The sequence below is a fragment of the Mytilus edulis genome, chromosome 8 (genome assembly GCF_963676685.1).
Source record: "Mytilus edulis chromosome 8, xbMytEdul2.2, whole genome shotgun sequence".
In the NCBI taxonomy this organism is placed as follows: Eukaryota; Metazoa; Mollusca; class Bivalvia; order Mytilida; family Mytilidae; genus Mytilus; species Mytilus edulis.
The window spans coordinates 64608966-64633254 of NC_092351.1; the positions used below are offsets into that span (position 1 = coordinate 64608966).

Consider the following 24289-nt stretch of genomic DNA (forward strand, 5'->3'; position numbering starts at 1 on the left):
ATCTATCGTTCAAACTACTACATGTACGTATTAGTGTTGCGTACTAACTTCAAAGTCGTGAATTCAAATTTCCGTTATTTCAAGAAATATTTTCATTGCGTGTTATATTGCTTTTTTCAAATTATAGTTGTGAATTGATCTAGCTGGTTTGTTTATCTTCGGTTTAAACTTAAGTTTTTTCATATGTGTCGAATGAATTGTTATTGTATTCACGTTTTGTGTTTGCTTTTAATTTTATATGCATATATATTTAAATTTCAATGACAATATAAAGTATTAATATTTAAATTAAGATATATAGGTCAGATGCATTGATTACATCAATTATGATTAAATCTATCTGTTTATATATTCCTTAATCCTGGATTTTGACTAAAATAATATTTGGATTAGAGCATATATAGTTATTTAGTTATTGCAGATTCGTATTAATTATTTACCACTACAAATGTTCTTCTTAAGTTTAATTTCAGTCACTGAATCTGCTATCCAAGAGTCAGAAGTTTTTGAACGATCAGGAACAGATATCTCGTCCGAACCAGCCTTCCCTACTTGCATTACTGCAATAAGTTACATAAATAAACAATTACGCAGCATATATTGTCATTAAATAAAACATTCCTAAATGTTGTTGCTTTATGCGACTGCTGTGGATTAACACAAATATAAGATAGTTAAATTCGAGGACAATACAATTCTTGGAATATGATTGGTTTAATGCAACTGTGTTTAATTCGTGTATACTTCATATGGGGTAGTAGGCGTGGTATATTTAAATCAGGTTTATTATTTGAGATATTTATACGTCCATTTGTAAAAACAGCACAGTGTTAAGGAAAACTCTGAAAGGTTTCAACAGACGACGAAATTGGTGATGACCTGTTGAAATGAATTCATAAAAGTCATTAAAATTGAACAAGCCGTTATTGATGGTATTTGTTTTTGTATAGACCAATGAAAGAGGGTTAGTAATATTGAAGATAACTACTTTGATGACTACGTGAATAAGAAATACAGTATGATCTTGTATGTACATAAACAAGCGTAAATGACTTTCTTTGTTTTCCCCTCAAGCATGACATGGTATGTTTCAGTAAAGTATGTATTACTCTTAATCACAAAGAACATCGTTTACATCTACACACAAGCTCGGAAAGCATAACACATAATGTTTAATCAATTAACGTACCAACATTATCTTTTGTAACAATCAATGTGGCTTCAGTATTTATAATTTGGTTTACTTGATTAGTGTACTCTGTTACTGTGTTCACGAGTGAAGTTACACCATTTGATCCCTGATGAAAAAAAATCTTAATTATATATTGGGAATATCAGATTAATGATTGCTTCATATTTATATCATTGTCCATGATGCCGAAAAAGCCTACATTTGCATATAAGTTATCACTTGTTATTATTGTTAAGATATCATGTAAAACGCTCTTGATTTTGGCTCTGTAAATATTACTTAAGATGATTTATACAAGGTTCAATATTTAAACTTTGCTTTGAGCATTCTTAAACATACATACAGCAAGTCTTTCTGGCCAATACCTACATAGAGTGTTATATTAATTCATAACAGTCGATTACACAAAGAAAAAAAATATTTCCGATGTCAGATTATTTTTTACCAACAATAAACTAACGATGTTATTTTGAAAAGTCAGAATCATGGGATTTGAAATCGTACATTACTTGAATGCATTTAATACTGTGACAAATATTCACTAACACTATCCAATTTTGAAATATAACACAATAGATAGTTTTAAAAGTCAATTTGTTTACCAATATAAAATGCAATAGGTATATTACATGTATAAATGCATATATATACTATATTTGAAAATAATAACCTTGTCGTTAAGTTCTTTCCATGACTCATGATTTCTTTCGTCGAGTAAATTATTGCACAAAGAACCAAAAATCTGAAATACATACTTTCAATCACTTACCAATGATTTCAAATTATATCAATACAGAATGCGAAACATGTAGAATTAGAAAAAATCAGTTTTACAAAGATATTCAAAGCATAACTGACTTTGTAAATATGTGTTGTATTCCATGTTGTAAACAGAAGATTTTGTTCCTTTTAAAAGTAATAGATATTGTTATTTCTCCTTCGTTTCATTCCTTCGTAGAAAAAATGAACACAGTATAAGATTGTGCTTTCGCTACAAAATTACGTTTAATTTTACATGTTGAGCATAAATATATAGTCAACAAAAGAAACGATACAAAACTTTTTTTCAAATTAAAGATAAAGTTTTCCGTTCATTGGACCAATATTGAAGGAAGTAATACTTAATCATTATGGAAATATAAATCCGTTTAAAAAAAAATATTTGTTCGCTTTTGTGACGTTTTTTCGCGATTTTTGTTTTTTACAAAATTTACATGAAACGACAATTTTAAAAACAGAAGTTCCAACTAATGATGCCAACCTCTAATTTAAAGGTAAAGACAGTGTTTGCCATCAATTTGTTTTTAAAAATCATACAGTTTCTTCGTTTATTAGTTAAGCAAAGTTCGGCCCCACGAGAAATCCTTAAAATGTATACATTATCAACTGATTTACCATAGACAGTATGTGTAAAGTGATATTCAAAAAGCGGTAACAATCTTAAAACTAATCCGAAAGGTTCCAAATTTACTGTGTATTGTTTTCATATCTAAAGCATTGATTTTAGACTAAAATTAAAAAATTTTTTTTGCACTTTTTTAAAATTTCAAAAAACACTTTTTTCCCAAAATTTAAAAAAAAACCAATATTTCAACCCATTAGTTACAACATGAACATAACTTGATTAGCATATTGAATAGTTTTAAACAAATTTGAAATTTTATTTAGTACTTAGAAAATTATGGGTCGATTTTTTGTTCAACTTTCCGCAAAACTAATCTACAACCTATGACCGTTTACACGGAATTTAGATACTTTCCGAAAAGTTTTGATTTTCATTATCACATGTGCATACATTGCAAATCAAAGCTTTTTAAAATAGTGTATATCATTTTGTTTTATATGTAACACTTTTTGATAAATTTTATTTCAAAGTCGTGTATCGTTTCTTTTGTTGACTAGTATATATACGGTCAGCCATACATGAATGCATCAAAATTCACAATACACGAATCAGTAAGGGGCGATAAAGTTACAAATAAAATTGTGAAATGAATGGGAGAGAGGGAACTAGTAACCAAACTAATCTAGTCCTTTATATGTGGTAACGAATGTCGCATTGGTGAAACACGCCTTAAATGTTCCTTCACCGGCCGTGTAAAAAGAAATCTAATGGATATTACACTTTCGCATTTAAATGTAGAAAGACCGTTATATAAAACATAGGACCGTTAGGAAATGTAGTTAGCAGTATCTGTTTTCGTATCTAATGTAAATCCCTGTCGGTCAACTAGATTTGAACGATTTCCAAACAAACTATGTTATAGCGTTTCTGATGAACGCAAATTATATTTTTTGGCATACAAGTTAGATGCCATACCTTAAATATTAAGAAACATATTCTATTTGTTCAAATAAACTATATTATAAAATTAACAAGAAGTTTATATATATTTTTTTTAAAACGATACAATACACCTGTGATTAGAAATTTGCTGTAACATAGGCGGAAATAAAACTTTGATGAAGAACAATAAAACTGTTTTCATGTTTATATATACACGTTATAAACATGTATAAATACAACCACGGATTTTGTTGGGATTTGTCTTAATCAGTCTTAAAAGTGTATGTTGTGCTTTGTATACTGTTATCGGTTATTTTTATTATTTGTATTTATTTGCCATGGCGTTGCCCTCTTACTTTCCCGTTCTTTAAATGTTCGTTTCGTTTGTTTTTTTTTGCTCTTCTTAAACATCGTACATCATAACTGACTAAAGCAAAACGAACAGCTAATAGTTAGTCTTAAACAATTCAGAGTAGTTTCGATTCATTGTATTTGTAACATAGTGTATGGAGTCAAGATATGCTTACAAACAGAATTTGTAATGAAGTGTTTTGTTTATTAGTTCATAATCCATATATTTTTTAATTGTTATTTTCTCATCTCGTTTTTCATTGCCTCTCACAAAGTGTATTCGTGTTATGAATATCAGTTTCATTGTCATTTAATAGTACTGTGGATTCATTATTATTCGTTGGATACCAATTTTCGTTGCTCTCGTGGGCACAGATGAACCACGAAAGTAAATGTTCACCGAATTACAAATCTTATATAGTCTTGTATGCAAATATTAAATATCCACAAACATACAGGTTTTCCTTCATCCACGAAAATTGGTACCCACGAAAATAAATGAATCCACAGTATGCTGTTATATTCAAATTGAATATAATTGGATTTTACCTGTTAAAATAGATAAAGATTCAGGTTATTTGAAGCATTCAAGAATGGATAAAACAACTTCATATTATTATGTTATATTAATTATTTTTGAACAAACTTACATCCAGTTGATTAAGTGAAAGTTCATCTTCATCATTTATTACATATGTGGCAATATCATTTAATATGGCTGATGCTGTTAAGAGATCACCAGAACGTAATTCATAGTTGTTCCTTGTGATGTTATCTAATTCTTCCAGGATAGTGCTTACAAATTCATCGTCACTGTTCCCAGAAAAAAGCTTATCCAACTGAAAAATGGGAAAAGATGTCTTCATCTATATAAGATATCTTTGTTGTGTATATTCTGTTAGCAGTTGAATATTATTTTTTCGGGAAAAAATTCAGTTTGAACAATACAAATATTGAAGAAAGTTATTACATAACTAAGCACCTTTTGTGAATAAAACAATTTCAGATCTTTTCAATCGTTTTTGTTCACGAATCTACAATTCTATTAAAAACCTCTTGTTTTCGAAGTTACTTCCGCTGTTTTAAAATATTAATAGTAACGAAGTTTGGTAGTGATATTCATGAAAATAATGGGCAGCACGGTTGCCTTTTAAAGATCCTGTTACAAATGTATACACTTCATTTAAAATTGGGTGGATAGTTGTTTCAATGGCAATCATACATTATCTCTTATTTTAAATCAGTAAATTCCATATGGGATAATTAATTATCAAAGGTACCAGGAGTATAAATTAGTACGCCAGACTCGCGTTTCGTCTACATAAGACCCATCGGTGTTGCTCAGATCAAAATAAATGTAAAGCCAAACAAGTACAAAGATGAAGAGCATTGGTGACCCAAATTTCCAAAAAGTTGTGCCAAATACGGCTAAGGTAATCTATTCCTGGGATAAGAAAATCCTTAGTTTTTCGAAAAATGCAAAGTTTTGTAACAGGAAATTTATAAAAATGACCATATAATTGATATTTAAGTCAACACCGAAGTTGGACAACTGGGCTGGTGATAAAATGGAGTCTGCTAGTAAAATAGTACGCTATATAGTAGGGCAGTACATTTCATAATGGGTAAGGAACATTCATTATCATGAGCAATAAACCAGAAAGCCGTTGCTGTATTTTAATCATGTTAGAAGTACTCAATTTAAAGAATTATTAAGAATACTTATGAAGGTGGCTTGGTAGTCTGAATTAAAATCCATGAATCTTTTTAATAGTTTGTCAAAATGATGTTTTATTGTGTTTTTATCAAAAATATAATAAAATATATGGGTCACCGGACTTTTTTTCACGCTATATGTTATAGATTAGGTATAAAAAATTCCAATTTCATGAATTATAAATGATAAAAAGAAAATTACACCATAGACTATTTAGATAAAATGTGAGAAGATAGCTCTAATAAAATGCCTTCAGATTAGATGGGTCTGAAAAAATGGGTCCCCGGACTAGTTTTCTTGCTTCATATCAAATAGGAAAATTCACAATACTTCTTATCACCCTGTATAACCCCGATACAGATGAAACCGGACGTTGACGCGTTCGAATCGAACACACCGTGTAACACTGAGTTCAGACAGTAAGAAATTAATACTTCTAAAGAGAATCCAATATCTGTTCTTCGGATATTTTGCTCCAATATATTCTTTGCCATAATATTCATTAGTTACTAAAAGGTTTTTTTTCAAATATGTGGAATTTTTCTATACAAACATCAAATAACGCACGACGATATCAATGATAAAACGTGCTTGGTATTTTTAAATATTTAAAACTTAATGTTTCTTGTACCTTATAGTTTTTATAACATACATTTTTGAAAATTTCATAGTTAAAATTAACAAACTTATAAAGATCGTATGTTTGTGTTGTGTCGTTGACACAATATTGCGTTTGTCAATGAATTTTGCGTGTATGAAATAATGCTTTGATATGATTATAACCAATATGCATGTTTAAAAATAAATAATTTACCACCATAACATGCAGACAGTAACCTATAATATCCGTTGTATTGTCGAAACACTCTTGGAGGTATTAAAAAAATCCTTATGTATACGAAAGTTGAATTGTTAGAAATACTATACTCGACAGATGCAAATATGACTAAGCATACAGATACACACACACGTCCGAATATCTAATTTGATAGCATTTTAGAAAATGTTTACCATTCGACAGTCGATGTACGGTTAGGGATGGGTTAGGTGCCCGCTAACATGTTTAGTCCCGCCATATTCTGTATGTGTCTGTCTAAAGCCAGGAGCTTGTAATCAGTGGTTATATATATTTTTGTGTTCACTATTTTGTGAAAAATTTAGGCTGTTAGTTTTCTCTTCTGAATTGTTTTACATTTGTCATTTCGGTGTGATTTTTTAGCTGACTATGCGGAATGGGCTTTGTTCATTGTTGAAGGCCGTATAGTTGTTCATTTTTGTGTCGTCTGGTCTCTTGCGAAGAGTTGTTTCAATACCACATCTTCTTTTTGATGTAGACAGCAATCAAAACAATTAATTGATTATAGGCTTTTGGCCTAAATCTCAGAGGCGGGTCCAAGGGGTCATAGATTACAATAGAGTTACATTAAGGCTAGAGAATATGTGTATACAATGAACATGTAACTTATAGCCATCAATAGTAATACAGTTTCTTTAATGTAAAGATATAAAGATGAAGAGATACTTCTTGATATTAACTGGTTTGCTTTCTTCGATTATGTTTTTTTGTTTGTTTAATTTTTAAGGTATTAAGATTATGCTTAGTTTCCTCGAACATTATAGTCTTTCTACTGTGATGCCAAAATCTAAATGATTGGTAATTCTGGTACTTTATGCCCTTAAAGTCTATACCCACCCATATGCATTTCATTCAAATGTTGACTTATTTCGGAGAAGACCAAAGGGACCATATTTATATTCCCCAGTTACCTTTGGCGTCATCGATAAATTATTCAATTGAGCAAAGCATCAATCATCAACCATCAACCTAACCTTAGACATTTGCTTTGTTTCTTCTATCATGTCTTAATAGTTATTAATAAAAAGTTGAAACGTTTCACAGATGATACTTAATAATTTCTGGACCCCTTAATTTGTTAATGACACGCGTACGTAATAGCTGATTGTTGGCTGCTTAACGTTCAGGATAAGCACAAATTAGTAACACATACTACATGTAGGTCCTGGAAGGAGGCCCTCCGGAATTACGTCAAGGGAAGTTTGGACTGCCACTGGATAAAATGAGGTATATTGAATAAGGACACAAATATTGCCTTTCAACAGGCCATTTATGGACCTCTCTAAAGGTTCGTACAGTACACGAGACATGGATCGTATATTCCCATTCGGACTGGACGTGACTGCGTACTTTTACATCCCACACAACTAAACGGGTGGCCAACTTCGGTCAGGTTGTACTGCCGGTCGGAAAAGACCCAAGTGACCATATCTAATAGTATATTTCCTAGTCACCCTTTACCAAATTCTTTCATAAATAAAAATAAAAGAAAATTGGCTACAAGTTTTGCTGTACCTGTTAAATCAAAACATCACAATTAGATGGATAAAATGAACAAACGAACAATTGCAATTAAATAGTTGTTTAATTGTATATCTGAATCGTATTTTGGTACTCTCCCCAAGGTGACACCTGCGACCACAAGTAATGTAATATTTTTTACATTTACATGTTTGCAGTTCATGCATGTTCCTTTGCATTTGCTTTTTTTTGTAAAGTTGCTAACTATGCTAAAATAAAATGTCCTCCCACATCCGATATCTTCAATTTCAGTGATCATAATTCAATTAATGTATTACTGTTCGACATGCTAAATACAAGAGATTAACAGATTTAATTAGCGTGAATTTTTTAAATAGTCAAAATATAAAGTTATTATTTCAATTACTATTGAACTTTTTTATATTAATTTGAGAGTTAAGTTATGTTGATTTGTTATATGCGTTTGTATCTTATAAACTTGACCAACTTCTTAATATTAGTCAGACCGTACGCGTACGGTCCTACCGTATGAGTATTTTGAAAAAGTACGCGTACGGTCCAAATGCTCATACAGACTGGAACATAATCACTGACTTATATTTTAGAAACATGATTTACCTGTTAGTTGGAATTCGCTTTGAAATAACTATCAGTTACAACAATTACTCCTTTGTCGATATTTTATGTAATATATGGTTTTTGTGCCTTGTATCGGCATTTTGAGTTGAGCCAATTGCAACTGTACAGGTTTTTTTATGTTTTTTTATAAATTGTGCTGTTACACCAGTGTCCCAGGTTAAGGAGAGGGTTTGGGGCTCACATGTTTAATCCCGCCGCATTTTTTTCGTGTCGGTCCTACGTCATGGGCCTGTATAACATAGGTTATATAGATCTGTCATATTTTTTTTTTGAGAAACCCAAAGATAAAGCAGCTGGAATGCCATCTAAGGCATTCGGCAAACTAAGTACAACGAGCTCCTATGTCTGCTTTCGTCTACGCCGTCTATGGAAGAGCCCCAAATTGTGAAAAGGAAGTCATTAATGTTTTAATAACTGTTCTATACTTTTTGAAACTTTATTTCCTCTGGAATATATTTATTAACTGTTCATTTCATCTGGAATAACGTTGAAAGTCCCAATTTTCAATAGAAACATTCCTATCAGATGTACGCTGGTTAAACACTGCAACTTTGGCTTTGGGTGACTGGTGATTTAAGTTCAAATACTTTGACAAATTTAACGGATAAACATTTACAATAAAAAACAGAAAAAAAGGGTCGCCGACATCATCCCGAATACCTTGACAAGAAAGTGATTTGTGACGGTTTTTGTCAACGAACTGTACAGTGATTATTTAAAACCCCACAACGAACGCGAAACATTTGGTGGAACGAACAATACACTAAGAGAAAACTTATTTACTATGATATTGCGTTCATTCTTAGTTCTAGGGAACATTTGAAGGCACGTAGTAATTCAGCGTATAGTTATTTATTATTGCTTAAGGTATTAATATGCAAAGGTGTATGTACGAAAAGATATTCAGCATTGTTTATCTCATAAAACGTATGAAATTGCACCATGTCTGTGCGTTTTGCATCTAGCAGTTTTATCAAACGTTCTATGCAATATCTAAAACTAACAACAATGGTATAATTGAATAAATAAACTAGCATGCACATTTACATATTCATATATACTCAAATAAGTTCTAGAGAGGCATTCGAAATTGTCATCCCAAATGTTGTCCTGATTATCGCTTCGAACGCGTCAACGTCCGAATTCATTTGTATCGGGGTTATACGGGGTGCTTATGATAAAATGCTTGTTTATCTGCCTTCTATTTGGGTTATCTTCCGCACTTTGAAAAGTTGAAAGCAATCTATTAAAAAAAAAATAGTGTCCTGTTTATACTGATTATAATGTTTCGAAACCCTTGATAAAATATTTCAAATTTGGACAATATCGTTACGTACAAAATGACAAAACTAAAAACCTTTTATCCTTTATAATTACTTCTGTTAAATCTAACTAGATTGCTTCGGTCAAAAATGATACAAAATAAAGATTTTAATCAAAACCTCTTACCATTACTCAGGAATAACGATAACACACTTACGTTTACGGAGCGATAACTCTTATATACATGTTCAATTACAAAAGATCGCAAAATTAAAACTAGAAAAGAAAACATCACATGCAGCGTTTTGACTACGTTATAGAGATTGATAACTACAAGAATTAAACATAACTCAATCAAACACCGTAAGCCAATTCACCAAAACAAAGAATTTAAATGAGAAAGAACTCATTTTAAAATTACTAACTTGTTCTTGGATGTATAGCATTGATTTACTTATGCACCTGCTGTAGTCTGGTTCATCCCAAATTCCACCACTGCTGCAGTTTCTTGAAACATAACCCACGTGTTCACCAGTGCAGGATAATGTCATTTGTTTGTTTTCTTGGGTTAAACTCCATTTAGTGTTAAATCTATCTATATTTGCTCCACACAGGTTTGCATCTTAATACACATAAAAAATAATTAAGGTACCAGTGATAATGGCCATAAATGAATTTGTATCATCATTGCCGTGCAAAGTGATATTAATAGTAGCAATACGACAACGATCATATTTAGCAATAAAGTGTAATTCATAAAAAAGTTATTTGATTAATTTATTTTTGTCATTTAGGCCTTTTTTTAGTTAGATTCGTTATAGTCTTGATGAAGACACATATGTGTAAATGCACTTTTAGATTTTATGTTATTGTATTGACGTGTGCCTCTATCAAAGAAATAATTTGAGCATGTCAATTTTGATTAAAGCAAGGAGTTGACTTTTATGCCAAACATTTTACAATAGGCGACATCATATCACTCCTTATGTATTATATCAAATAAGGAGATGTGATATTATTGCCAATGATATCAACAGAACTATAAATGAAGTGGTTGTTAGCCATTATAGGCAATTGTACAGCCCTCAATAATAAGACGAACCAATACCGTATAGTTGGCTACATAGTCGGCTATACTGTTATATATTTTTTAAAATACTTAAACTGTTGTAAATATTCTCATAAACAAAGTCGTTGTCAACATATTCATGATATTAGTCAAATATTTTAAAAAGAAACCATTAATTAAGGATACTCATACAACTATCATGTCTATATAAAAAAGAAGATGTGGTATGATTGCCAATGAGACAACTATCCACAAAAGACCAAAATGACACAGATATTAGCAACTACATATCACCGTACGGCCTTCAATAATGAGCAAAACCCTTACCGCATAGTCATTTATAAAAGGCCCCGATATGACAATGTAAAACACTTCAAACGAGAAAACTAACGGCCTTATTTATGTAAAAAAATGAACGAAAAACAAAAATGTAACACATAAACAAAGGACAACCACTGAATTACAGGCACCTGACTTGGGACAGGCACATACATGCATAATGTGGCGGGGTTAAACATGTTAGCGGGATCCCAAACCTCCCCCTAACCTGGGAAGATGGTATAACAGTACAACATAAGATCGAACTATAAAAATCAGTTGAAAAAGGCTTAACTATGAACACAAAGAATTAGGAATTATGGTACCCTATTATGTTTTTTTTTAAAATTTTTTATGTTAATTTTGTTCGGCATACCAATACTTCATTCGACATTGACGTAAACAAGAAATCTGATGAAACGACGATAATAAAGGATTAAATGGGTCTTCTTGATTGATTGTTGTCTCAAAAATATGAAAAGACTCCGAAAGATTTGAAGAAAATTAACAGAGACTATCAACAATGTATCACAAATTTTCAAAAAATTGCCCAAACCAATGATACAAATTAAAACACATACACATAAAGCGCTACTGAAGAAAAATTATACATTTTTAAAAAGTTTGGTGGGATTCGTATTGCTCAGTCTTCAGTTTCTATGTTGTTTTATGTTAACTATTATATGTCTGTCGATATTTGTTTTTATCAAAGCGTTGTCAGTTTATTTTTTATGTCCCTTTGGTATCTTTCGCCTTTCTTTTGGACGAACATACTATATTTAGACAAAAACAACAAAACATAAACGAGAACTATTACATTATCAGCACTAGTAACCCGAATTTAACTTGATCGGACAAAAACGCATTAACGCTGTTTAAATGAGATTTATCGTCATTTGATAAAGATTGACAAAAATGAAAAATCATTTTTAATTTATTTCAATGCATATCAAATCATTTTAATGCCAGTCAAATAGATTCGCTTGCAGTTGTTCAATTTAATTCAAGTTGGCGGTAAGTTACGTCAAACAAATAGGCCACGTCCCCGTTAAACTATTTCAAACTGGTATTAATTCGTTTTAAACAGTGTTGAGACCCGAGCTTTTAACAGGTAAATCACTCAAGCAAAACAACATCGATGTATCTTTCGTTTATTTTTTTCAAACTTTATCGACTTATATATATATAAATGCGTGTATTCTTATTAAAGTCATATACTTATCACAATTTAAACAAATGAATGATCAATAAACGTAACATATAAGGAATTTAAATAAAAAAATAAAATATTGATGCACGGTTTAAAAAATTTAATTCTTGTGAATCTGTTAGAAATAAAATAGTTAGATGTTTAACATATTTTTAATTTGCCCAAATGCAGTAGATCTTTATCTCACATATTCGTTTCAAAACTTGCTGAGTGCTATGAAAACTTGTGACAAGTCAGTAATGTATGGTCCATTGCAATAGTTTAAAGAAATCTTTGAATTTGCAGAATATTTAGACTTATTACGTTATAAAGATAAGATAACGTTGTATATGTTTAGAACTGGAAATCATCGGTTACCTATAGCAACCGGTAGATAGGGTAGAATTATGAGACAGGAAAGGTACTGTGTACTTTGTGACTCTCAAGAGATGGAATAGGATCCCAGTTAGGGCAACCAGTCCGGTACCCACGAATGTAGTTCTTAAAAAAAATATATAACTTTTGTTATAAATTGTGTAGTGTTATTATTTCACTAGTTCTAGCACTGAGATTAGACTTAGACACTTCAAAATGAATGCCTAACATGAACCAGAAGTCCCAAGGTGGCTATCAAAATTATTTATTGAACAGGACCCTATGTATTTACTATGATTTTCAATGCGTTCCAATGGGGCAAATAATTGGGTCCCCGTTCCAGATAGGTTGATGTATTCACTATATTCTAAACTGCACAACTCTAACAGAAAGTAGAAGACCTTTTCTTAAACCTAACTATGTAAGCCGAGTAAATGTTTCGAAATTGGGCACTTTATTTATTTAAAAATATTGTGTTTTGAAAAATTTGTGTAAATTAATTTGAATTATATATACATAAAAGTATGTTCTCCAGGCTGATCACCAATCTCTCATTCTTGTTGCTCGTTTTGTGCAAACTGGTCATACGCAAAATCTGTATGTTAATATTATATGTAAAAATATCTTTCTTTTTACCGTTCACTTGGTTTTATAAGAAATAAAGAATCTAAATTAAATAATGCAATTAATTTTATTTAGTTTTTCGGATTTAATTACCTTAAATTAAAGGATGCGAAAAGCTAACTTTTTCAAAGTTCAAGTTGATCAATTATTGATTTAAGTGAATAAATGAAATTTATTTTCTCGAGGAATAAATCAAATCAGGAACATATATATTGTTAGGTATACTGTTCCCAAATTGAATAGTATACAAATCCTAGTTCTTATATTATAGTAATAATTATTCATCGGCGAAAAGGATAGTATATTTGTTGTGTTGGAAGTTTATTGTGTTGGAAGAATCGTAAAAGTGTTTTATTTTCTAAATTCTATTTATTTACTCGGACATCGTAGAGTTTAAAATTCTTTTTTTTTACCATATTGGACTTCTTCTTCTTTGGGGGTTTTAAGGACGGCTTTCCAACTGGAAATTGCGCCCTACATGTTCCTAATGTTGTTTTTTGACAAAAAAAAAAAAAATGTACTTAATGTTTGTTTGGTTTTTTTTTTTTTTTTTTTTCTTTTGTTGTGAGTTTTAAAAGGACCTAAAGTGTGTCGCTCATTTTTTTTTAATTTTTTAAAACAGATGTTACTAACTTGCTTTTGAAATATTCGACTTAAGTTTCGATCAGTTGCCCCAGCCAGTGGTCCCGTGAGAATCGTGTATACGCACTATCTCACGGAGGTACTAACCATGGTAGTGTAGGTTAGTTGCAAACTGGAACCAGACATTGACCTGTTCTCTGTCTGATGATCAGTCAGGCAGAGGACACGCCACTGTCCAGACCCCGAAATGCAAAAAACTGTTTCATGATATACCCCCCCAAAAATGCCAAATTGTATATATACATGTATATATATATATATAAAAAGAAAAATATGTTAACTTATTTCTATAATAAAATACTGGACTTTATATGCTTCTATATTAATATACTAGGATGCTCAAGGATTCCAGTTTGAATTGTACTTGCTTGTTTTTCCAGTAAGTACATGCGATGTACTTGTGCTGACGCCATTGTTAAACAAGCTACATACACGACAATCTGGTTAAATATTTTACATAATTTCATACCCTGTATATCACGACTACCATGTCAGGGGGTGACCACTGGTTGGCACCGCTAATCTACTTGTCTATATGTTGTGTCGATGACTTATCATGAATTATAATGAAAAAAGGTGTAATAAATTGAGCAGCTTAAATATGAAAATGAATGAAATGAAAATTAACTATGTAGTGCTACGTAAGTAGTGAATTCTTAATCGAGGTCTAGTTGAAAGTTTGAAGATATATAGGGAAGGTAGCTATTCTGGTGTTTTGATGTAGATGAATATAGCATGATAAAAAGTCTTTAACTATTAAAAGTATTCATTAACAAATTTAACAATTTTTATCCTGGGGCAGAAAATAAATTCTCCCTAATATAGGTAGACCCCTATTTTTTTTTTATTTGAATTATATGTAAAAGGTAAAACAAAATACAGCATTTGATTTTAGTTCAGATAAAACCTAATAAAATCTAAAAAAAATAAAAAAATTGTTACGTATTGTTGACATAATGTAGTCTTTTGGTACTCAACACATATTCATAAATGGGTGCAAAATTATAACCTTTTAGTAGATTTTTAAGTGAAAAATCAGTAACGTTTGATTTTTTTAGTTTTTCAAATAAAATTTTTCTTTCTAAATTGAATAATTTACAATTTAACATATAATGCTCTACACTTTCGATCTGGTTACAGTTTATACATAGATTAGAGGTTACTACTCCAATTTTATTCAGGTGCTTATTTAGCCCAATATATCCTGTTCTTAATTTGAAGAGTAGTACTTCTTTCTCTCTTGTTAATTTTGGAATAATAATTTGAAAATTTACTTTATCAATAATTTTAAATAATGACCTATCTTTGTTTGTCTCCCAATCTTGTTGCCATGAATTTTTCAGAAAATTTTTACAGACAGTTTTAATATCTTCTTTAAAGAGAGGTATAATATCTATACAGTTGTCTAAATTAAGTGCGTTTTTTGCTTGTAAATCTGCACTTTCGTTGCCCATTACTCCAACATGACTTGGTATCCATTCAAATATAATTTCTGATCCCCCCTTTTTAAGTGAATTCAAAATTAAATGAATATCGTATAAAATTTGATTCTTTACTTTAAAAATAGGAGCTCTGATGGCTTGAAGAGCTGACAGAGAATCTACAAAAATTACAGTTTTAATAGGTCTAAAATCTTCTAGCCATAAAAGACTTACAAATATTGCCATTAATTCTGACATAAAAATAGAAATGTAGTTTGGTAGTTTAAAACCTTTTTTAATTTTAAGTTCTGGAACAACATATGCACAACTTGTATTACCATGTGGGTCTTTAGATCCATCTGTAAATATTTGCAAATGTTTTGAATATTCTGAGTCAATTAATATTTCGGCTTCACTTTTAATCAAATGTGGTAGATCCTTTTTACTTATTTTATCATGAAGTTGCGTTTTAACCAGTGATTTTTCAATATGCCATGGTGGACATGGACATTCTGAATAATTATAAATACATTCTGTAGAAAAATTATTTTGAGCAAGGAAATCTCTTGCAGTTATTGAAAAAGGTTTTCGTTTAACGTTTTTTGAGTAATAATCAAAAATAAAAGTGTCATTAACAGCGGCTTTTGCCGGGTGTAAGTTATCAAAACTAGTCATATTTAAAAAAGCTTTTGCTATTAGACTTTGTCTTCTTATTTCTAAAGGTGGATCTCCCATTTCGACTTGCAAAGCTTTCAAGGAAGCTGATCTCATTGAACCGGTACATATACGTAATGCCTGATTTTGAATTTTGTCTAGACATTTTTTATTGCTAAAAGAAGCTGAATTATAAATTTCACATCCATAATCAAGTTTTGATCTAATCAAAGAAATATAAATAGTTCTAAGAGTATTACTGGTTGCGCCCCATCTTGTTCCTGTAAGTACTCTCATACAGTTAATAACTTTTAGACATTTTGTTTGTAAATTTTGGATATGGTTATGCCAAGTTAAATTTCTGTCAAAAATTAATCCTAAAAATTTAATTTCTTTAACTATTTCTAATGTGTGATTACCAAGTTGTAAAGATATATTTATATTGTTTCTTCTTGTAAATATCATAGCAACAGTTTTACTTGGCGAGATTTTAAAGCCCCATGTAGAGCACCATTTACAAATATTATCCAAGTCTAGTTGGATTTTTTTCTGTAAGAACTTAATACATGAACCTGATTTCCATATAGCACCGTCATCTGCAAATTGTGAAATCTCACAGTTTTGTAAACATGTTGATAAATCATTAACCATAATATTAAATAAAGTGGGACTTATACAACTCCCTTGTGGGGTACCATTTTCAACAAAATAAGTTTCTGAAAAAGTATTATTTATTTTAACTTGTAGAGTTCTTGATGTTAAATAATTATTGACATAAGCTAGTAAATTTCCTTTAATACCAAAATTAACCATTTTCTTTAATAATCCGTGTTTCCATAGCATATCAAAAGCCTTTTGAAAATCTATGAAAACGCCAACAGTAATATATTTCTTAGCAAAAGTTTTATGTATTTCGTTATCGAGTCTAATGCATTGCTGCAACGTATTTTTATTTTTTCGAAATCCACTTTGGTTTGGATTATATAAATTATTTTTTTCTAAAAACCATCTTAATCGGTTATTTACCATCTTTTCCATAATTTTATTAAAATTAGAGGTCAAAGCTATAGGCCTATAAGACAAAGGATCACTTGAATCTTTTCCTTGTTTTAAACATGGGATGACCACAGAATGCTTCCAGTCTTTAGGAATCTCCTGTAAAAACCATATTTTATTTAAAAATAGCAAAAAAATGTTTAAAGTTTTGTCGCTCAAATGTCTGAACATAATATAACTTGTTTTATCTTTACCAGGTGAACTATCGTTTGTATCTGAAATTGCATCTTTAAATTCCTGTAAAGTGAATTTTTCGTTAAAACAATCTTGATTTTCTTTATAATATTTAAGAAACGTGTTAATTTCCTGCTCTTCAACAGTAGATTTATGTTTTTTAAATTCATTATCATAGTTGTTAGAACTACTAACTTCTACAAATTTTTTAGCAAAATAGTTTGCTTTATCAATAGTATTAGTTAAAAAGTGACCACATGCTCTAAGAGCTGGTATCTCTTTTTTGCTGCTTATTTTGCCAAGCATTTTTTTAATATTATACCATAAATCTGAAATGTTGGAATTGTCATTCAATGTGTTACAATAATTTTTCCAATATATATCTTGTGTATCCTGTAAAACTTTTTGACTAATTTTGTTTTTTTCCTTATAAATAATAAAGTCATGCCCCTTTCCTGTATGTCTAGCTTTGTTTCTAGCCTTATTTCTTTCCTTTATCGCTTTGGTGCATTGGTCAGACCACCATGGCACACAAGGTTTCGTTTTATTTCTAAATTTTTTAATGGGAATAAACTGAGTTGCAATATCAATAAGCTCAGTAGTTAATCTAGTATTAGAATTTTCAATATTATCAGAAATATAATTATCTGAAATTCTCTCATTACAAGCTTTGGAAAAATTCTTCCAATCAGCTTTCTTAAAATTCCATTTAAAACTATTGTTTTCTTCACTATTGATAACTTTGATATCTATTTTAAGTGATATAGAAAAGTGATCACTATTAAAAGTACTATTTTGGTCAACTGACCACTGAATTCTGTGAGCTAAATTCAAACTACAAAATGATAAATCAATACATGAAGTTTTAAGGTTAGTAGGATTCAGGCGCGTGCCTAATCCTTCATTTAATAAACAAATATTATTATATAAAATGGAATTTGCCAATTCTCTACCTTTTGTGTCTATTCTTTCACTACCCCATAAATTGTGGTGAGCATTAAAATCTCCACATAAAATAAATTCAGTATCAAATTGATTTATTAAAGTATCATAATCTGTCTGAACTGTATCAGATTGAGGATCGTATATATTGACAATCAATAAACGTTTCTTATTATAAATAATGTTAATAGCTGAAATCTCTAATTTACTGATTAACGATACCTTAGTAAAGTTAATACCATTTTTACAATAAATAGCCGTCCCCCCTCTTTTTGTACCTCTCGTGGAGAAGGCAGCTAACATATATCCTTGTATATCTATAAAATCGGACTCATTTGAACAAAAAGTTTCTTGTAAACAAATAATGTCAGGCCTATGTTTAACAGACCCTAAGTGCCATAAAAATTCTGGTGCATGGGCTTTAAGACCCTGGCAATTCCAGTGCAGTACTGTAAAATGTGCTGCCATGACTAATATTAGGTTTAAATACAAATATAATATATACATTATTAAAAGAGATATTCTGTACAATTTACCCTGTAAAACAAATATTTGCTTATATAAGTTCAGTAAATCGTTTTGTAAGATTTTGTGGTTGTATTTCAAACCCAAAAACCTTTTTAACTAAATCTGTAATATAAATAAATTGGGCATTTTCTTCCTTAATAGCAGGTAGTTTCTTAAGTAATAAGGCTATAAATACTAAAAGATCTTCTATCTCTGTGTGTTCTTTGGGAAGGGGAGATTTTGTTTTAGGACGGTGAACTATATCTTGTTTTTTAATTTCATGCTTTACTTCTGTCCGTGCTTCCTTATAACTGCACTTCTCTTTAGCGACCTTTGTTATGATTTTGATATTTTCAATCCTCTTGGGACAGTCTTTATTTGAGGCGGGGTGTTCCCCATTACAATTAATACATTTGGGGGGTTTATCACAATTTGGTGTTGTATGTGCACCACCACAACGGACACATATTTCTTTATTAGAACATTCGTTCTGCATGTGACCGTAGCCTTGGCATTTAAAACATTGTATAGGTTTTTTAACAAAAATTTTGACCTTATATGATGTAAAGCCCAGATTGACTCTTTCCGGTAGTTCCGGAGTATTAAAATATAATTTTAAAGTGGCAGAACGTACCTTCTGTTTCTTTACTTTATCGTAGAAGAACATTTCTTCTACCTTGATAACATTATATGCCTCTAGGGCTTCTTTAACCTGATCAATACTTATATCTGATGGGGTTCTATAAATACACCCCACAGAAGTGGACATAATTTTGGGAATATTAACTCTGATTTCCCACTCACCTAATTTGTTGAGCTTTTTTAACTCATTAAATTGATTTACATCAAAACACTCTACAAATAAATTGCCTGTTTTAGTTTTATTTAAAGTTTTAATTATACCAACTGTTTTGTTAAACAGTTTTTGTATTAAAATAGGGTTTTTAAGACCCAGTTTTATTTCTGTATCAACACATGTAACAACAGCGAAAAACTTCTTCGCTTTGCTAACAGTTTTTTTCACTTCTAGTCTCCTTCTAGTAGGAGCTTTCTTAATAGTGCTTTGTACACTTTCACTATAAGTTTTTAAACCAGGAGAGATATTAATCTTCCTTTTCTTATGGCGCTGGGTTTGCCAATCATGGGCTGCTTCGTATTCAGACGTACTGACTTCACTGTCAGTACCTGACCTAACACTAATAGAATCAAAATTCTTATGTGGGGTATCAACATGAGTATCTTGTAAATTATGCACGTACTCTTCAAGGGGATCTACCTCATATCCAGTCCCTGTAAAATGTTGACTGTCATCCATTGCAAAAGCAATGGTGACTTTCAAAATATCTACTTAATAAATTAAACTAAATTAAATGTACTAGACTCCTGTAAAAGTAGAATCCTAAGTAAATGTAAATATAAAGTACGAATATCAAATACAGTATAAACAATATAAACAAAAATTGTGCTCAAACATAGACAAAGTGCGACGTGTGTGAAAACCATTGGACTCACTACCAACGTTTTTCATATTGGACTTCATATTGTGTATTGATTTGAAACAAGAACGCGGACCTCGATGAGAACACCTGGATTGAAAGTTTGCAAATATTCCGACCAATGAAATTCATTTTACTATGTAACGCGAACTTCAACGAAAGCACCTAGATGAAATATTGTGTATTGAATTGAAACATGAACGCGGACCTCGATGAGAACACCTGGATTGAAAGTTTGCAAACGTTTCAACCAATGAAATTCATTTTGATATGTAACGCGAACTTCAACGAAAGCATCTAGACGAAATATTTTATGTATACGACAATCAGTTTTTATCAAGACATTACCGCTCAAATATAGTTAATAAAAATTATATCAGAGCAACAATGCAAAATTGTTTCTTTTCTATTCTTGTTTATTTTAATAATGTTTATGTTGATTTTAATTTGGTAGGTAGACTTAAATTAAATGCCCTAAACGTAAATATACGGGTTTTTTCTAAAAATCATTAGACGTAAGATAATGTCGACTTAGAGCAAGTCAAGGTCGTAAAACTTAAATCAACCAACCCATCGTTATCGCAGACTAAAATTTATCTCATATAAACAGAATATATGTTCATAGCAAGACTTTGTGTACGTCACGGTGCATGACAGCACACTAATCCCTGTACAAAATCGGAACCACAATTCACAATTTCGTATTGTGCTGCTTTTCCAAAATTTACGCCTGTTTCGCGTCAGTGACCGATATTACAATTTGACACAGTTTTAAAAGTTTATTGAGCTGTTCCTTCATTTACAATGTTGTGCAAGACTTAACTGTTTATTAAATTCAACAAATGTCAGCAGTATCTTCATTAATTTTATTATTTAACACAACATTGTTTTTATTACAAGCTATTTCATATAGTCCGGCCGATCGGTGAAAAAATTGCTCAAATAATGAGGAAAGCACCAATTTTTGCATGATGGTACATTTTTGTGTACTGAGCAATATTAGCTATGGACTAATCCTCAAAATTCAATATGGCGGCCTATTTCAAGATGGCTGCCGTACGTTCTAAAATATTTTCCAGTATTGCACAAACCATAGTGGATTTGGTGCTGGGTGCACAAAAATCAACATATTTGAATGACTTGGTGTACTTATCAAGATTTTGTTTTGTTCTATTTTTGAAATACAAAATGGCGGCTATTTTCAAAATGGCCGCCTTGAAAAATAAGCAAATATTCATTATTGAGAATTGACCTGAATATTAGCATTTTATTGATGTATAGTGACATTTGATATCTGTCCCAGTTCTGTCCTTTCTGATTTTGCCTTGCTTGTCATTTCATACACAAAGTAGTAGCTTTCATAAAAAGCTGCAGTAGTAGCTTACATTAAAAGCTGCACTATTTGTTGTCTTGGGTCACACATAAAAGCTGTAATTTGGGATTTATCTGCCTTAAGATATTATTCAGTGCCTATCTTATCTCTTGGTCGCAATATTTTGCAATTTGAGACATTAAACTGAATTGAGAATCAGTTAAACACATATCAGTGAAATGGCAGGAATTGAGGACAACAAGGACAAGAACATTGAAATGGCAGAAACTAAATCACTTGGTGATATTGAGAAACCCACAACTGAAGACGCTTCAACAGAGGACAGCTCAGAAATGACTATTAAACAATTGTACCAAGAATATTTAACAGATAGAAAATCAAATGCTAAAAGAACAGTTGATATTTACCGCAATATAAAACAGAGCGAAGCGCGAATATATAAAATGTGTGTTGGTCTCATTACGTTTCAAGCTGAACAGAAAGTGGCAATGAATTTCAATAACAAACAGGTGAAAGCAATATCTCAGCAACTTCAGCAGTCTGAAGACAGGATAGACCACAAGGCTAGTAATAATTGCTTGGCGGAATTGATGGCCAGACCAATAAGATATTCAATGTTGTGGTGAGACGAATGGACAAGCTGACAACAACTGAGGAAGGAGACACAGTTCTATTTCAAAGTGCATTTGAACAGCATGGTACCTTCCAACAACTGGCATCTGTTGTGAATGAATCAGTGGACAATCGAAATAAAGAAGTTAATATTTACTGCAATGGACACATCATCTAAGCCAAAATTTGACCTTAGCCAGTACAACGCAAGTTTACCAAAAGTACACAACAAAATCCATGCAGTGGGTCTTTCCACAATTGAAGTTCGCATGAACCATAAACCGTACCAACTCTGTTGAAGGTGTCTTCGCCTTAAGTGAAAAGTCCTATGCCAGTGCCCTTGGCCCTGCATGAGACAGTTCAAATTATTCAACAACAATCTCCACTTAAGAACATACTATAAACCTCTAGTACTAATCAAGGATACCAGCAAAAGGCTTATGTGTTTTCTTACGCACACTAACCATCTACTATGAGTCAATAATATTTGGTTTAGATCAGCACACCATTACAGAAACAATTAACTGCAAATGAATTCTATCGAGTTTCTCCAATGTTGAATGCAGTGCCTACTTACGGTATCATCCCAGTCGAGTCAATGGCAAATCCCACATTTATCACTCCAATTATGACAACCTCGTCCGCTTCTGGAGCTCTAATATGCTTCCCATAACATCAAGTTGGCTCCATTGACCGATCCAGGAAAGGGCAGAGGAAAGAAAAAGAGTGTGACAACACCTCTTCTTCAGACTCTTCACTGGAGAGAGAATATACCATGTGGCAAGAACATCTTTGAACAAGGGACCGGAGCCGAAGCCCACAGCTGCCACAAATTTAAAAACTCAATTGAAGAGGATCCATCTCTTGGGAGGCGCTCATTAACCAATTTGAACGAACTGCCGGTAGATGACAATGGGAAATCAGGAAAAATGTGTGTAGGCCCCAGATTGCCAGGCCGATGTTGGCTTTGAGTACGCTCGCATGGTAAACACAGATGATGATTCCAAGGCCTTAAAAAGCATTCATTTGGAGCAGCGCTTCAGCAAGGAAGACGATCAAACCAGATTGCAACCAAAACATTCCGTCGAGGATGTAAAGACAAAGAATCTTCAAGGCATGTAATAGAGAGGAACCTAGAAACATTCAACAAGGCGTTAAAACACGTGAAAACCTCAAAAGCAAACCAGATGGCGATATATGGATAAAAAAATGCCAATTATGACCATCGACCACCGTTAAAGAAAATATGAGCAGTCCTTTGGATTATGAGTTGCATAACCTCACACTGGATTGGCCGATCAATATAATCTCGGTTCTTCTGATAAAAAAATCATGGAAGATCACCAGTTCAATGGAAGATCACCTGATCAATATAAACGTGGAAGATCTATTGAGCAATACAATCGCGGTAAATCGGCAGATAGAAGTACATCCAAGCTTAATGCCTATCGATCAGTAACACCCCCACTAAGCTAGAGATCATATAGTCCCTAAAGACAACGGTTAGCATCTCCACGGACAAACTCCAGAAATCCCGAATATTTCAGACAACGGTCACCTTCACCAGGATACGGAGCAAATCAAAGTTTAACCCCAACAATGGAGCAAAGGGTCGGGTCATTAGGACAACTCAGATTCCAAAGTCTATTGGCAATGAAACATCATCTTATCACACAATCGAACAGAGGCCCAGTCCTCGTCCAATATTGTCATCAGACGAACCATTTGAAATAGCTTAGTAGTACGAGGTACTACACATGACCAGAATGTGAGCATGATTGTGGACACTGCTGCAATGATAACATTAGTAAATGAGAAATTAATTCCCGTAGAAAATTGAGATTTGGAGAACGTAACGCTATGTGGTGAGGTTAACAGCTTGTTATTGAGAAGATTATAAGGAACGACTCTCGACATTAATAGAGTAAACATACAATGGGATGTGTGCAAAGAGCCATTAACAGACGATGTTATACTTAGGCTAGTTATTTTGGACACACTGATCGCAGTGATAAACCTGAGTAGTCCCACAATTACCATTAACAATAAAGAGATAAATGCGTCATTTGTTAATAGTGGAAACGAGATTT

The 24289-nt window shown here is 31.8% G+C and overlaps 1 protein-coding gene across 1 annotated transcript in view; it reads right to left on the reverse strand.

The window, feature by feature from the left end:
- LOC139487082 (adhesion G protein-coupled receptor B1-like) overlaps positions 1–24289 on the reverse strand; it is a 52113-nt gene that overhangs the window by 14087 nt on the left and 13737 nt on the right. Inside the window, exons 8-12 of the mRNA XM_071272087.1 lie at positions 10213–10409; positions 4481–4669; positions 1863–1934; positions 1190–1298; positions 441–560 (exon numbers count right to left, since the gene is read on the reverse strand). Of these exons, the coding sequence (XP_071128188.1) occupies positions 441–560; positions 1190–1298; positions 1863–1934; positions 4481–4669; positions 10213–10409 (687 nt within the window). The remainder of the gene's footprint in view (positions 1–440; positions 561–1189; positions 1299–1862; positions 1935–4480; positions 4670–10212; positions 10410–24289) is intronic.